Raw genomic sequence first — 17,344 nt, forward strand, 5'->3', positions numbered from 1 at the left:
ATGGAGGGTGCGGGAAAAGAATGCCACGTGCCTGCCTGCCTGGTTGAGGGTGGCGGCTAGAGCGACGTCTGATGCATCGCTCTCGACTTGGAGGGGGAACGTCTCGTCGACCGTGTGCATCGCGGCCTTGGCGATGTCGGCCTTGATACGGTTAAAGGCCTGGTGAGCCTCAGCCGGCAGAGGAAAAACAGTGGATTGAATGAGTGGGCGGGCCTTGTCCGCATAGTTTGGGACCCACTGGGCGTAATACGAAAAGAACCCCAGGCAACGTTTGAGGGCCTTGGGGCAGTGGGGGAGGGGGGAGTTCCATGAGGGGGCGCATGCGATCAGGGTTGGGCCCCAGAACTCCGTTCTGGACCACATAGCCGAGGATGGCTAAGCGGTTCGTGCTGAACATGCAATTCTCCTTGTTATACGTGAGGTTGAGGAGAGTGGCGGTGTGGAGACATTTGGCAAGATTGGCGTCATGGTCCTGCTGATCGTGGCCGCAGATGGTGACATTGTCCAGGTACGGGAAAGTGACCCACAGCCCGTACTGGTCAACCATTCGGTCCATCTCCCGTTGGAAGACCGAGACCCCGTTGGTGACGCCGAAGGAAACCCTGAGAAAGGGGTAAAGGCAGCAGTGTATGGGCGGTCCGCCTTGCGGGTGGGGAGCAGGTGGTAGGCAGATTTCAGGTCTACTGTGGAGAAGACCCGGTACTGTGCAATCTGATTGACCATATCAGATATGCGTGGGAGGGGGTACCCGTCGAGCTGCGTGTACCGATTGATGATCTGGCTGTAGTCAACGACCATCCTGTTTTTCTCCCCAGTTTTGACCACTACTATTTGGGTCTCCAGGGACTGTTGCTGGCCTCGATGATGCCTTCCCGAAGCAGCCGCTGGACTTCAGACCTGATGAAGGTCCTGTCCTGGGCACTGTACCGTCTGCTCCTGGTGGCGACGGGTTTGCAATCCGAGGTTAGGTTTGCAAAAGGCGAAGGTGGGTCGACCTTAAGGGTCACGAGGCTGCACACAGTAAGGGCTGGTAGGGCCCCGCCAAATTTCAGGGTTAGGCTCTGGAGGTTGCACTGGAAGTCCAGGCCGAGTAGCAAGGCAGCGCAGAGGTTGGGGAGGATGTAGAGGCGGAAGCCGCTGAACTCCACGCCCTGGACAATGAGAGTGGCAATGCAGTACCCCCGGATCGCCACGGAGTGGGACCCGGAGGCCAGGGGGATTCTCTGGTTAGCGGGGTGTACCGCGAGGGAGCAGCGCCTTACCGTATCGGGGTGGATGAAGCTCTCAGTGTCCCAGAGTCGGGCAGGCAAAGAGATCTCGTGCCCGTTGACCTTCACTTTAGTTGAAGCAATCGCGAGGTTGTGTGGTCGAGACTGGTCAATCGTGACTGAGGCGAGACGCGGCTGGTCGTTGGTGGTTGCAGATGGCGGCGCCCACGGGCCGCAAGTGTTGCGAGGCGAGCAAGATGGCAGCGTCCACTGGCCGCACGTGTTCCTAGGAGGGGAAGATGGCAGCGCCCACTGGCTGCATGTGGGGGGTACCGGGACAATAGCGGCGATTGAGCGGGCCTGGCACACTGCAGCGAAATGTCCCTTCTTGCCACAGGCCTTGCGGAGGGCGCTCTGCGCCGGGCAGCACTGTTGGGGGTGTTTTGACTGCCCACAGAAGTAGCATTTGGGCCCCCTGGGGTTGGTTGGCTACCGCGTGGGATTGGCTGAGGGTGGACGCTGATGGGGCCCACGATAGGGCGGCCGTCTGCGGAGTCCACAATGCACAGGGGGGTGGTGGGCCGCGCGGTCGGGGGCATAGGCCTGAATGTTGCGTGATGCGACCGTAAGTGAAAGCGCTAGTTTTTTGGTCGCCGCGAGGTCGAGCGTGGCCCCCTCTAAGAGGCGCTGGCGGATGTAGTCAGACCCTATTCCCGTAACGAATGCGTCTCTCATGAGCAAATTCGAGTGTTCCATGGCCGAAACGGCCTGACAGTCACAGTCTCTCACTAGGGGGAGCAGGGCGCGCCAGAAATCTTCCACCGACTCACCGGGAAGTTGTCGCCGCGTGGAGAGGAGGTGCCTGGCATAGAGTGTGTTAGTGCGCTGAGCGTAGTTTTCCTTCAGTAGCGCTATGGCCTCTGCGTAGGTCGGCGCGTCCTGGATAAGTGGAAAGACGTTGGAGCTTAGCCGTGTGTAAAGGATCTGGAGCTTCTGGAATTGGGTCTGGCGCAGACCCAATGTACGCTTCAAAACAGGCTAGCCAATGTTCAAAGTCCTTTTTGCCGTTGTCTGCAGGCGATCCGGCTTGATGCGAAGGTCCATCTTCTGAAAATCTCAATGTGATAAATTGATGCACGATCAATTACACAAAGACGAGAGTTGGATGTAATTGAGGCTTTGTTACACTGAGATGTGTGGCCTCCTACAGCAGCTGACCAAATGGCTGCTGTACTGGGAGCACACATATTTATACTCCACCTACTGGGCAGAGCCAGCAGGCAGGGATCTACCCCCGTACCTGTAGTACAGGGGCCTTACCGTAAAGCACCTATATCAACATCCTATATATACAATATATACATCAGTGGTGACTACCACATCCTTTAAATGGATAAACAGATCACCCATCTCAAACAGCAGGTATCCACTCCAGGCCCATTTGATCCCACACTTTCCACTCCCCGGATTGCCTTCTTCTTTTACCACAATGTGTGATGACTGATTCCCATCCTTTCCAAAACAGGCAATCTGTTGTCAGCTCACTAAACCAGAAAATGACTCATGCCCAACATTCGCGTGAAGGGTGTACCCGGCGGCTGCTTCACAAACGTTGCCCCTGTTCTGGGCACTTCTCCGAAATCACTCCCTTGTTAAAATTGCTTGGATTACTTCCTTTACGATAGAGCTACATATTTTCTTCTTACATCTTGCACAATGAGCATTAAAGACCTCAAAGCTCTAACATGCTCTAGATTATGTTTCTAACCCATGTTTGGCTTGTTTTTTTTTTTTTTTTTTAAATTGGAATGCTCACCTCTTTCCAGCCATTGGATGCTTCCCCTTTCTTGAATAAACTGAAAAATATTTTTGTTTCAGTTTCTATTGTTACCGTCTTCCTGAAATATTTGCAGCTGCTGCCCATCTGCTCATTCGCTTCTGAATATTCAAACACTTAAATCATTTGTTCCTAATCGCTTTTGCCCGTACACTTTGTTACAGCTCATACCTCTCCAATTATAGGAAAGAACACTTACTGACAACAGTTTAAAAATGCTAATTTCTGCAGTATTGTTTGTTTCTCCCACTTTTCTTATTTCAAGCACCCCACTTGTTCTTGTGGACTTTAGTACCTAGAGGTACTCAACGGTGCCCCCTATTACCCGAGTGACTCCTTCTGTTCCACTTGTAATTTTACATCCTTGGTTATCTTGTAGCGAGATTTTAATTACAGTGCGGAATTGTTGTTGATGGAATCAATGGGAAGAGCTATAATGGGATAATAAGATGTCCCTATGTCCACTCTTTTGATCCAGATATTGTTAATGGGTAAAGCCTGTCACTCAAAACACAGACACCTGTCACATAAACAGATCCATCTGCTAATACCTCCCCATTGCCTTTTCTAGAATGTTTTTTCAGAGCATTACATTTCACAATGATATCTGCAGTGTAACATTTTCCATTTCCACAGTGACAAGTTCTTACATGGGAAATATGGGATATGGTTGTTATTTAATTTCCATCCAGACCTGATGCCAACAATGTGTAATCGTTTAATGAGCAAAATGAAAGTGTCTCTAAAGGGGGGTGTATACTTCAGGTCAGACCAATAGAAACTTCACTTCTGTTTGGTTAAACAATTCTTAGACATGGGATAGGTTTTGAATTGTGTCACTTGGCAAGCTGACCAGAATAAAATGCCCCAACGACTGCAACAATTTGCTGAGGTTTCAGACTGAGCTGGGGAATAAACTTAGATTTGAGCATTTCTCCTTAATATAGATGCACAATTGTAAATTCTCAAAAAATAACCAAATTGGAAATTTATGCCGAAGAAGAGTGAATCCTAAATTAATGTTCACTTTCATAATTTGAATTATTCGACCTGCCCCAGCTCGATTCCCCGCTTGGGTCACTGTCTGTGCGGAGTCTGCACGTTCTCCCTGTGTCTGTTTGGGCTTCCTCCGAGTGCTCCGGTTTCCTCCCACAAGTCCCGAAAGACGTGCTGTTAGGTAATTTGGACATTCTGAATTCTCCCTCTTTGTACCCGAACAGGCGCCAGAATGTGGCGACTAGGGGATTTTCACAGTAACTTCATTGCAGTGTTAATACTTGTGACAATAAAGATTATTATTATTATACTGCAGTAGATGTCAACAATGTCATATGGGCACTTATTATTGGGAATTTTACGGGCAATAATAAGGACTTTCACAAATCCATTTTAACACAAAACAGATTATTTTGTTCTGTGTTGTACAATTTAGTGAAAAGTTACAGGCAGGATTTTCCCTGTGGACTTCAGTTACTCAGTGTGGTTTCACCGCGTGGTCAATTAATGGATGCCAAATGGGCTGCACGACGGCACAGTGGTTAACACTGCTGCCTCAAGGCGTCAGGGTCCCGGGTTCAATTCCAGCTTTGGATGACTGTGTGGAGTTTGCACTTTTCCCAGTGTCTGCTGGATTTCCTCCCACAGTTTAAAGATGTGCAGGTTAGGGGGATTGGCCATGATAAATTGTTCCTTAGTGTCCAAAGGTTCTTTGGGGTTATGGGGCCAGGGCGGGAGATTGGGTCTAGGTAGGTGCTCTTTTGAAGGGTCAGTGCAGACTCGATGGGCTGAATGGCCCCCTCCTGCACTGTAGAGATTCTACAATTGCACAACTCTGAACATTGGAGAACCAGAGGCCTATCAGCTTGATCGCAGCAGCAGAATTCTTTGGCTAGTGAGGGAGATGGTGCTTCAAAGTGGAGGCATCCTCACTTCAACATTTAAAAAAAAACTTACAAATGGCCTTTGCAGCCAAGTCACCACTGCTTTGGAGGCGTGGCGGGGTGAACTGGGGGGTGGGGGTGGGGTGGCTGCTGAGCTGGACCAGCCATATAAATGCTGAGGCTACAAGAGTAGGTCAGACGCTGGGAATTCTGCAGAGTAATTCCCTCCCCAACAACACTGTGGGTGTACAGAGATGGGACAGTCTCCCTCAATCATTGGCAGGCTGGGTTCAATCGGAAAAGATGCACATTTTACCTTGGTTTCTATTTTTATTGCCTGCGATTTTTCTGCCAAAAGCATTCTTTTTGGGAGTGGAGCATTTGATCTCATTGGGAAGTTAACCAGGATTCGGAAAACGGTGCTTCAGGGAGGACGGCAGTCGGGGGGTTTGTCTCTGCCGAATTTGATATATTCTTTGATTGGGCAGCAAATGCCGTAAAGATGCTGAGCTGGTACCTTGATCAGGAGTCAAGTTCATTTCGTGGGTCGGGATTGCAGGCGCTGGAACTGGCTCCACTTCCGTTCCCCCCAGGGAAATACTCAGGCAATCTTACGGTTGGTAGTTACGCTGAAGATTTGGAGGCAGTTTTGGCAGCATGTTAAGCCAGGGGCGGTGTCGAAGCTGACGCCGATCTGTGCAAATCACCTGTTTGAAACGGCTAGATGAGGTGCGAGGTTCCGGAGTTGGGAAGACAAGGGGATGGTCGGAATGAGGGATTTGTTTCTGGATTGGCAGTTTGTGAGTTTGGAGGAGTTGATTGAGAGATTTGGTATCCCACAGTCGGAAACCTTCCGGTATATGCAACAAGGTCTTTCCAACGTTTCCATCCTCCTGACTATGAGTGCTGTCGGTGGCGGGTATGGTGGAAGGGGGTACCCATGCGATCTATGAGAGGATTCTGGGGACGATATAGTATTGCTGGAGGGGGTTAAAGCCAAGTGGGAGCAGGAGTTGAATATGATGCTGGAGGAGGGGGTGTGATGTGAAGCGTTGTGCAGGGTGAACGCCGCAACCTCGGTGAGACGAGGGTTAATACAGTTAAGGGTGGTGCATAGAGCGCAACTGACAAGGTTGAGGATGAGCCAGTTGTTTGTGGGAGTGGAGGATGAGTGTGAACGGTGTGGAAGGGGCCCAGCCAATCATGTTCACATGTTCTGGTCTTGCCCAGAGTTGGGAGGCTTTGGGGCTCGTTCTTCAGCACCATGGCAGTAATCTTGCAAATGGATTTGGAGCCCAATCCCGTAGAGGTCATATTTGAGGTATCGGACCTGCCGGACCTACAGACAGCGTGGGGGCGGATGTTTTTGCCTTCACCTCGCTGATTGCTCAGAGGCAGCTTCTCCGCCCTGCCCGCTTCAGTGTGGCTGGGGCACTGAATGGAATTCCTATACCTTGAAAAAGTCAAGTTCACATTGAGAGGCACGATTGAGGGGTTCTGCAAAAGATGCTGCCCATTCATTCTGTACTTTAAAGAGTTGGTCACTGTCAACTGCTGGGGGGGGGGGGGGGGGGGGGGGGATTTGGGGTACGGGGTTTCTGTTTCTTTGTATTATTTCTGTTGGGGTGGGGTGTGTGTCTTTTTTGTTCTCTTTGTATAAAATGTCAAAAGCGTAATAAAAATACTTTTAAAAACACTGAGCTGTACCTAAATCATGTGGGCTTCAACGGTTCAAGACGGCAGCTCAACATCACCTTCTCAAGGGCAATGAGGGGTGGGCAATAAATGCTGGCCTAGCCAGCAACACTCACATCCTCTGAACGAATAAATATACTAAAACGTTTTCTGAAATTGTAGATCTATGGATGCCAGCTGTTTTCCAATACCTGTTCATGGGCTACTTTCCTCAGTTGAGCCTGGCGAGTGGAGTGCCAACAAATTATTTTACGCACAGCGGGTTGAATTTATTGGTGGTAACAAGGGTCTCGCCGGTCAGTTAAACACTTGGTGAGAACCCTGCGTTGCCTGATTTAGGAAAGTCCTAGCCGCATTAAATACCACTCAGGCATTTAATTGGAGAGCTGCATGCATTCCCCAGAATCAAGGCCCACTGAGAGCTGCCAACCAATAAGCAGGCAGCAGCTCTACTGAATGGCAGCTCCACTGGGAGATGTTGGCTGCTGCTGGTGCAACACTCACTCGAAGTCTAGTATCATCACTGGAACCCAGGTCACAGGTGAGTCAAGGCAGGAGGGGTGAGAGTTGCAAGGGAGGGTGATCGGCAGCAAGGGCAGTGGGATGGCTGTGCCTCTCAGCCGGCCCACCTTTCTCATGCCGGATCCCTTGATCAGGCACTGGCTACCTTTGAAGGAAGGTCAACCCCCACCTCCAGGAGCCTATAAGCAACCCCATACAGGTTCATGCCAGTGGCTGCGGGATGAGGCTCTTCAGTGTGTGTGAGTTGTTCACTTAAGAGCCTCAACTGGTGTCAGGGCAGGTAGGCCGTGCTCGGGCCTTCACCGCACTGACTTAATCGGGGTTGAGGCAGGAAGATAGTGGGGTCGCCACTGCTCCCACCCCCCTGATTAAATGCCTCCCTACCACCAAACTCACCACAAGGAATGGCACAAGATCCACCCAGCATCATCACATCCGAGTTTAATCCTGTGTTAGCTGGCGCCTCCTGCTTGCGATCAGGAGAGAGAACCTGGTTAAATTTTCTCGTTCCTAACTGAGGGATACTGAAGTCAATCATAACACCCAACTGCCATCAGAGACCAGACCACCCGACAAAGGCTAGAGTTGACTTTGGGACTTATCTTACATCAATCAGCCGTTCAGCGAGTAAACAAAAATAGCAACCAAGTCACCAAGAGCAGCAGGTCTTGTTAAGGTATTTACATAAGCTATTAATAACTGCTTGACTCTGTTACCTATGTATAACATGTGCATTGCAATTAAACTCTGCTGCACATTTACCATGAAATTAGACAGTTTTGCAATTTCAAACTTCTAAGCACATTACAGGCTAGAATTGTACCTGAGAGTGGATGAAGGATGCACCTAATGCCAAGACACGTGTCTCAGAGCCTCTTGACGGTGGAATGCTATAGTTTGCTACGATGGTTCGAGAGTCACTGATATGAGGAAGTTTGCTCATGATTGAGCTCTGCATGTTCACTGTCTGCTTATCCTCATCTGCAGCCAACATAGGAGATAAAAGGAAGTGAAAGTTACCCAATACACTGTGTAGGAGAGGAGGAAACAGCATCACTTTCACAAAGACTGCATTGTGGCAGACAGTGCAAAGATCTTCAGTATAATTATCAAGGTGACATCTCTAGAACTGACGAATGTGATATAAAATAGTTACTTTAGAGATACTAGTTAATGTAATGTAGAAATAAGCCACTTTGATTCTGGCAGATAGAGACAAAGGGATTGAGACCGCATGGAAAAAGCAGGAAGAGGTGTGTCTATGAGAGTGATGCTGCATTGATAGGGGCCAGAGAAAGGGATTGGAAGTGAGCCAATCAGAATAGATCAAACAGGTCAGGAGGGATATAGGCTGACCTATGGGCATCGAGAATGTGAAACTTGATACCATTTGAATTGATTTGCAGAGATCCCTTTGTCTCTTTGTTCATTCGCTTTCTGGAGTGTAGGAGACTGGATGTCTCTTATGTTTCTGTAAGATGAATCAAGCTTGCAAGCTAAATAAATAACTTCTTTTTACGTGCAAATCCATCTCAACTTTTATTGAGGCCAGACTGACGGAGAAAGAAATTTGGGAATCAACATTTGGTGCCGAAAACCGGGATTTCTCAGGGCGATCCTGATCCAACTGCGAAATCAGAATTAGACTGATTATGAACAGGAGGATGGGGAACAAAGGGCCCTCAATGTAGAACTGGGAAATGCCCGCGCATTGATTGTTCCCCTCTTCTTATCGTCTGATTAGTCTGGTCACTCGCGGTTGGCACAGAAAGACCGCCTCGACGAAATCACAGGTCAGTCTGGGGATTAGCATTTTAATTGATGGAACTTTATTAGTGAGTTAATTCGGCTGGGGTAGGCTGTATTGTTGATGTAACATTTAAAATATAAATGGTTCAACTTTATTTGTGAGTTAATTCGGCTGGGGTAGGCTGTATTGTTGATGTAACATTTAAAATATAAATGGTTCAACTTTATTTGTGAGTTAATTCGGCTGGGGTAGGCTGTATTGTTGATGTAACATTTAAAATATAAATGGTTCAACTTTATTTGTGAGTTAATTCGGTTGGGTTACGTTATGAGAGGTAGATGTAACATTTGAAATTGGAAATGGTTCACCTCTATATGTCTGTGTGTTAAAAATATAGTTGATTAAGCCAAAATTGTCTCCTTGGACTGTATTGGCGAAAAACGCAGTTCCGAGGGCTAGTTGAGATTGTGGGGAATGCTGCAGATTGGTTGAAGCAGAAGTCTCTCAAAGGGTTAACAGCAGCAGGCAAAGTCATGCCAGACAGTGCTTCTCACTCAGGCCTTGAGATAACAGCGCCAGTCGCTAGTGTAATCGGATACCTTTCCTTTGAGTCAGTGAACTCCAGCAAAGTTACGTTTTGAATTAATTAAAGGAAATTAAAGGTGGGTTTCTCCACCTCTTTGATAAAAGTTATTATTTTCGAAAGCAATTGATTGAAATTGTCAGAATCTTAAGTTTTACTTACTTGAAATAAGGTTTATCTCATTTTATCTGGAGATTAATAGAAACTTAAAGAAGATCATGGACACCATTTTAAAAAGTGTCAATCTGGAGATGATAGTTGATTTTGCTAATACTTGTGTGTATGTAAAAGAAAAAAACTTGTTAAAAGAAAAATTGTTAAGATAAAGAAATAATTAAGTTGTAAATGTTATACAAGTTTGTGTTAAGCAAATTGTAAATTTAGTTCTGAGTTGAGATCAGAGCTAAGCTTGCAAGTTGCAGTAATTCAATTTGAATTTTCAAACATTTTTAAGTTTAAAAAAAAAAGGAGCAAATAGAGAAAAGGACACAGATCTTGAATGCGTTGAATAGCACATTTCAAAGGCCCATAAATCTTTCTGTTATCTTAGACCTAAAACCTAGGAAGACTGAAGAGCCAGAGGAATTTCTGGAGCGTTTTAATGAAATCTACCGGGGGCAGTCAGGCGATTTGCTGTATCAAAATGGTCAGAATTCCCCTCAATACTGTGCTATGTTAATGCATTGCCTACCACCTTCTGTGGTTACTGCTGTGAAATGTAATAACATGAATTGGACAGAGAACGACCCTTCCCAGATGGCAAGGGCAGTCAGATTTTACTGGAAGGAGGGTGTAGGCCAAGAAGGAGGCTCAGTTACAAAGGTTAAGACTGAGTATGTAATGAAAAAGGATGATCTGCGACCCCAACAAGCGGCAGAAATGGTAGTTTACCAGCAGGAGCCCCAATATAGTGACTTTGGGTGGGTGGATCAGCGAAGAGGAGGATGAGACAACAGTGCTATATTTCTATCACCCCCCAGTGGTGGACGTTAGACGTTGAACAGTCACTGCATCACGTTACCCTGGCCTATGACAGAACTGGACGAAACAGGGAGTTGGAGGACAAATACCGGCCATTACTTGAGACCGAATGGCCAGTCAAGGTTACAGCCACAGTCACGGGAAAAGAAGGTACAGCCGATTTTGTTACAATATCACCGCATTTATGGCCACAGTCAGCTTCGGTAAGCCCTCATATTACACGTCAGGTCCATGACCAGTACCATGCCAGGGATATGGGGCGAATGGTCAGGAGGGCAGTGGATCATTCAGATCCAACAGACTACGCACTTCAAGTCATGCCGGACGGCACTACCATAAAATATTTTGAGGTCCCTGAAACGATTAACACTCGACTGCAGCATCACAGGGGACATGATGTGTTGGAATATGTCAATCCACAGGTCAGGGCGGAATATCCATCACAAGTGGGAAAGACGAATGTTACACCTATTAAGGTGATGATTAAGGATCATGTAAAGCTACCTTCCATTCGGCAATACCCCCTGAAATCTCAAGCTGCTCCATCAATAGATAAATTAATTCAAGAGCTGTTGAAACAGGGTATTTTGGTCCCTTGCCAATCAGAATGTAACACCCCCATACTTGCTGTGCCTAAACCAGCCAAACCAGACCAGTACCGATTAGTACAGGATTTACGTTCAATCAATGCCATCGCATAGCCATTACATGCTCTCACCCTCCAACAGGATATTACGGTGTATAGCTCCCACTCGGTCATCGCACTACTGAGGCAACTGCAGACTCAGCATCTTACCGCAGCTCGTCAGAATAGGTATGAGATATACCTTTTGAACAATCCACGTCTGACATTTAAATACTGTACCACTATCAATCCAGCCTGTTTTCTTAGCGGTCCCCCTGTCCATGAAGACGCGCCTGGTCACGACTGTTTAGCCTTGATTCAGGAAACTACAACAATAAGGGACGATCTGAGTGATATTCCGTTAGAACAACCTGACATGATTCTGTATGTTGATGGCAGTGCATTAGTAAGCCCCACTGGCCGGAGACTGTCCGGTTATGCAATCATAGATCAGGATGGTCTGATTTTAGAAGCGGCAGCTTTCCAGACCCTTTACTCAGCACAACAAGCCGAACTTTTTGCCCTCACCCGTGCATGTATACTTGGGGGAGATCGCCGGGTAAATATCTACACTGACTCCCGATATGCTTTCGGGGTAGTTCATGACTTCGGACAACTCTGGAAGAATAGGGGATTCCTTACCTCGGCAGGCACAGAAATATCCAACCGGGGTTTAGTTAATGACCTACTGCAGGCCCTCCTTATGCCAGCGCAGATTTCCGTTATTAAATGCGCTGCCCACACGAATGGTACAACCCCAGTTGACGTTGGTAATGAACGAGGAGATCGTGCAGCGCAAACAGCCGCGCAAATTCAGCAAGTGATGGTGCGCAAGATGTTAAGTCAGACTAAACGATCTACTATAAATATGTCTGCTTTTGACAAGTCAATGCCAACCATCCAAGACGTCATAAGGTTACAGGAGGACGCTCCTGAGAGTGATAAACAAATGTGGAAACGGTTAGGTTGTACATATGATTCTGTTTCCTCTTTATGGACCACGCCTGCACATCAGACTTGTATGTCTGATGTGCTGGCTTTATGGGTCATTGAATGTGTACACTTTGCAACTCATTGTGGGGCTCGAGGGACTAGTGATTTGTTGCTGGACACTTGGTGGCACCCTAAAATGCAGGGGTTGGCCCAAAGTATCAGTAATCGGTGTTGGATTTGTCAGCAATATAACACCGGAAAAGGTATCCCTTGTGGGAAGGGGCAAACCCCGTTGCCCAGTGGTCCCTTTGAGACGCTCCAAATGGATTACATTGAGTTGGAAAGGTGTCAATGTTACAAATATGTTTTGGTCATTGTGGATGTGTTCAGCAGATGGGTTGAGGTGTATCCGACTATCGATAATAAGGCTGCTACTGTGGTTAAAGTCTTGATGAGGGAAATCATTCCCCGGTACGGTATACCAGCTCAGTTAAGTTCTGATAATGGGCCTCATTTTATTGGACAAATTAACAAGGAGTTTTGCTCCCAGTTGGGCATACGCCAGCAGTTACACTGTGCTTACAGACCGCAGGCGGCCGGGTTGGTTGAGAGACACAATCAGACCCTCAAAACTAAATTGGCTAAATTAAGAGCAGACACGGGACTGACATGGCTTAAGTTGCTCCCCGTTGCCCTCTTCCAGCTGCGGGTTACACCTGCGGGACCGGCCCGGCTCTCTCCCGCCGAGATTCTTTATGGCAGGCCTCTTAGAACTCCCTGCAGGTTCCCAGACTGGTTCAGTTTCATCAGATGACTGAAGAAATGACCACCTATGTTCTAGCCCTCACGCAAGTGCTCAAGGAACTCCATGGCCAAGTCCGCGCGGCTCACCAGCCATTGCCCCCAGTACCTAGCTCACTTTCAGTCCAGCCCGGTAGTTATGTCATGGTCAAAAATTGGACTAGGAAGGGGTCGGAGCCGCGATGGGACGGGCCCTTCCAAGTTCTCCTTACCACCCCCACAGCAGTTAAAGTGGATGGGCGAAGTGCTTGGGTCCACCTACATCACTGTAAATTGAGTCCATCTCCACTACTGTAAAAGGTCGGATACTAACCTGCCTCCCTTCTCCAGTGCTATTTTACAGGTGTGGAGCATGATGGAGTGGCTACGCATCGTCTGTCTGATATTTGGCCTCACTTCGCTTGGCGTGTTATTGGCGATGGACATGGAAAAGGGGAATATTATGTATCTGTGTAGCCCCAACCAATCTACAAGGATACATCACCTATGCAAAGGTGATGTTCTTCGCTGCCCCCATATACGAGGACATGGTATCGACTCATGGAAGGTCATCAAAGTTAAGGAGAATGCAGGAGTCATGAAGCAGTTGCACCGGTCCCGGCGATGGGAAGGGAACATTATATGGACATTGCCTTGTTTTTGGAATACATGTAAATTTGATTTTGGATGTGTTAGGAGTGGTACAATAAAGGTAAAATCAGGCTGTCAGAAGAGTGTAGGAAGAGGCTATGAGAAAGAGAAAGGGACTAGAGAGAGGATGGGGCGTATGAGAAGGGAAGTATAGCTAGAACGTAGGTTACCGGGAGATACACTTAAGTTAATTAAAGGCCAAACTGAGGAAAACCCGGGTAGTAGTCAGTGATCGGAATTATTTTATTTGCGGCCTTACCATCTTGGGAAATGAAACCTTGGGAGCCCTCGGGGCAATAACTAAGGAGTTGTCTCAGCTACGGTTGTTTGCAATGCAGAACCGGTATGCTCTTGACTATCTTCTGGCCCGTGAGGGTGGGGTATGCGCCATAGAACAGGGCAAGTGTATCATGGGAGTTCAGGACTTGACCGCTAACATCACTAAATTTATAGATCGCATACGGGATCACTTGGACGGGATGCAGGATCCTGGCTCTTGGGGTAACTGGGGATTTGGAGGATGGAAGGACTGGTTGATAAATATGGCCATGTATCTAGTGGTAGCTATCGGCTGCATCTTTGTGGGCCTGGCCATCCTTAAATGTGTGATGGGTACAATGCGGGGTGCACTGGATCAGATCACCGCCCCAATCACCGGAAAAAAAAAATTTAACTGTTAAAATCCATGAGGGTGAGGCAGATGAAGGGGGGCTAAGACAGGAATTGGAAATGCAGCGACGGATCTTTTAGATGAGGAACCGTAGCTATGGATTGGATAGTTCGGTTATCATGGAATGATAAAAGGAGGGAATGACGAATGTGATATAAAATAGTTACTTTAGAGATACTAGTTAATGTAATGTAGAAATAAGCCACTTTGATTCTGGCAGATAGAGACAAAGGGATTGAGACCGCATGGAAAAAGCAGGAAGAGGTGTGTCTATGAGAGTGATGCTGCATTGATAGGGGCCAGAGAAAGGGATTGGAAGTGAGCCAATCAGAATAGATCAAACAGGTCAGGAGGGATATAGGCTGACCTATGGGCGTCGAGTATGTGAAACTTGATACCATTTGAATTGATTTGCAGAGATCCCTTTGTCTCTTTGTTCATTCGCTTTCTGGAGTGTAGGAGACTGGATGTCTCTTATGTTTCTGTAAGATGAATCAAGCTTGCAAGCTAAATAAATAACTTCTTTTTACGTGCAAATCCATCTCAACTTTTATTGAGGCCAGACTGACGGAGAAAGAAATTTGGGAATCAACAGAACAGGTGCTTAATATAAGTAGGTTAAAGCAACAAAAAGGTACCACCCAGAGTACAACTTTACAGCTCAAAATAATTTTTACCATTTACTACAGTGTTATATGCTGCTTGGATCCTATTGGATAGAGACAATTGGTTACCCCAGGATCCTTGGGGAAAATGAGCTTCCCCAATTGGGGGGGGGGGGGGGGGGGGGCAGGGCAATCGTTAGAAGCGCAGCTGTAGAAATAGAGCTGGCCAGTGTGGTACCGGCTAGAGACAAAGCCAATAGTGAACTACTGTTGTGTATATATTGTTATAAATAAAGTTACTTTCTGTTTGACTCTACAAGCTCGTGCTGGATTCTTCATGGCCCGCACAAAATACAGGGGGGGTAGGATTCTCCATTGGCCGACACCGAAATCAGGAAACGCAATTGGGCGGAGAATAGCTTCCGACTCCAAAAGCGTGGAAGGCGCCGGTTTAACACCAAATCGCGAATCTCCGGCATCCCAAAAATGGTGTAAATGCGACGTGAGCCACTTGGTGTTTAAACACCATTGGCATATCATTAGTGGGCCCAGCTGTGATTCTCCGCCTCTGACGGGCCGAGTTCCTGACAGCGCAGTCCACATGTGCTCTCAAAGATCGTGGCCCTGGCGTGCTGGCTGCTGAGAGAGAGGGAGAGGAGGTAGGACACGGAGATGAGCAACCGTGGGCTGCCGGCCCGGAATATGGCCATGCTGGCTGGGTTGGGGGGGGGGGCCTGCCGGGGCCGGTGGAGGGGGAGACAGGCCACGCGGCTGGGGTGACCCCTCCCACGGGACAGTGCCCAGGCGGCCATCTTGCTGCGCACCCACTGACCACTCAACTTGGCCCCTGGCTCTACACAGTGACACTGGCCGTATGGGTGCCAGCCAACGGTACCCCGGCATCAGGGATGGGCGCCAGGGCCGGAGCCCCCCATGGTACCAGACACCGACGGGGCAGGGGTAAGGGGGACATGCGGGGGCAGAGCCCACACTGCCAACCGGGGCAACCGTGTAGCCTGTCAAACATGGTTTGGCACAGGAGTGTGCACCATGCAAACATGTTGGCCTTTCACCCCCTGCAGACAATGGCTTTTGGAGTTCGACCAGCAATGGTGGCCGCCCTGTTGGTCACCGCAGCTCTGCGGGATGCCCTGCAGCCGGAAGAGCGGCAGCCGCTCGAAGAGGAAGTGGGAGCTGCAGCAGCGGAGCGGGCTGCAGCGGGGCAGGTGGCAGCCACCCAGGCTGGAGGTCCATTCGCCCAACAGACCGAGGAGGTGCCAAGGAGGCGCCACATGAGACCTCGTGTGCACTTGCACCGCCTGACATTTGAGAACCTGCCAGACATGGCATGCCGTCGATGACTCCCGCTGAGCAGGGGGACAGTGCGACATATCTGCCAGATGATGGCACACCTGGCACCGCGGGGGTATGGGGGAGGACACCCGCGCCCGGTAACCGTCAAGGTGATAGTCGCCCTGAACGTTTATGCCGCGGGGTTGGTAGTAACAGCGGTCTAGTCCATGGTATGCAGGGTGATGGCAACCTGCTCTGCGATGGGCTCTGATGCTCCACATCGTATAACAACATCTGACCCCTGCCCACGGTTGTCCAACTGGGTGATCCCTGCATGCGAGTTGGCCAGTCCATTGCAAGGTGGAAGGGATAGGGCAGGGGAGGGGGAGTGGGAGAACACGGTCCACCCTCAGGTCCTGCACTAGTCCTCCCGCTCCGGCCAGCCCACCCCTCACACCCGGGAGAAGGGGTGGGGCGTGGTTGGTGGTGGAGGGTGAGGATGTGAGGGTGGTAGAGGGCAAGGGTGGTGTAGGGTTGAGAGTGGTGTAGGGTGAGGGTAGAGTGGGGGTGAGAGTGGTATGGGGGTGGGGGGGTGGGGGTGAGAGTGGTGTAGGGTGAGGGTGCTGTGGGGGTGAGGGTGCTGTGGGGGTGAGGGTGCTGTGGGGGTGAGGATGGTGTGGGGTGAGGATGGTGTGGGGTGAGGGTGGTGTGGGGTGAGGGTGGTGTGGGGTGAGGGGGGTGTGGGGTGAGGGTGGTGTGGGGTGAGGGTGGTGTGGGGTGAGGATGGTGTGGGGTGAGGATGGTGTGGGGTGAGGATGGTGTGGGGTGAGGATGGTGTGGGGTGAGGATGGTGTGGGGTGAGGGTGGTGTGGGGTGAGGATGGTGTGGGGTGAGGATGGTGTGGGGTGAGGATGGTGTGGGGTGAGAGTGGTGTGGGGTGAGAGTGGTGTGGGGTGAGAGTGGTGTGTGGTGAGAGTGGTGTGTGGTGAGAGTGGTATGGGGGTGAGGATGGTGTGAGGGTGAGGATGGTGTGGGGTGAGAGTGGTGTGGGGTGAGAGTGGTATGGGGGTGAGGATGGTGTGAGGGTCAGGATGATGTGGGGTGAGAGTGGTGTGGGGTGAGAGTGGTGTGGGGTGAGAGTGGTGTGGGGGTGAGGATGGTGTGAGGGTCAGGATGATGTGGGGTGAGAGTGATGTGGGGTGAGAGTGGTGTGGGGTGAGAGTGGTGTGGGGGTGAGGATGGTGTGAGGGTCAGGATGATGTGGGGTGAGAGTGGTGTGGGGTGAGAGTGGTGTGGGGGTGAGGATGGTGTGAGGGTCAGGATGATGTGGG

The 17,344-nt window shown here is 49.3% G+C and overlaps 1 protein-coding gene across 6 annotated transcripts in view; it reads right to left on the minus strand.

Moving 5' to 3' along the window:
* LOC140408957 (protein FAM149A-like) overlaps positions 1–17,344 on the minus strand; it is a 176,296-nt gene that overhangs the window by 42,182 nt on the left and 116,770 nt on the right. For all 6 annotated transcript variants that reach the window (XM_072496908.1, XM_072496907.1, XM_072496912.1 and 3 more), the window contains one exon: positions 7,966–8,123. In XM_072496908.1, the coding sequence (XP_072353009.1) occupies positions 7,966–8,123 (158 nt within the window). The remainder of the gene's footprint in view (positions 1–7,965; positions 8,124–17,344) is intronic.

The sequence above is a fragment of the Scyliorhinus torazame genome, chromosome 3, assembly GCF_047496885.1.
Source record: "Scyliorhinus torazame isolate Kashiwa2021f chromosome 3, sScyTor2.1, whole genome shotgun sequence".
Classification (NCBI taxonomy): Eukaryota; Metazoa; Chordata; class Chondrichthyes; order Carcharhiniformes; family Scyliorhinidae; genus Scyliorhinus; species Scyliorhinus torazame.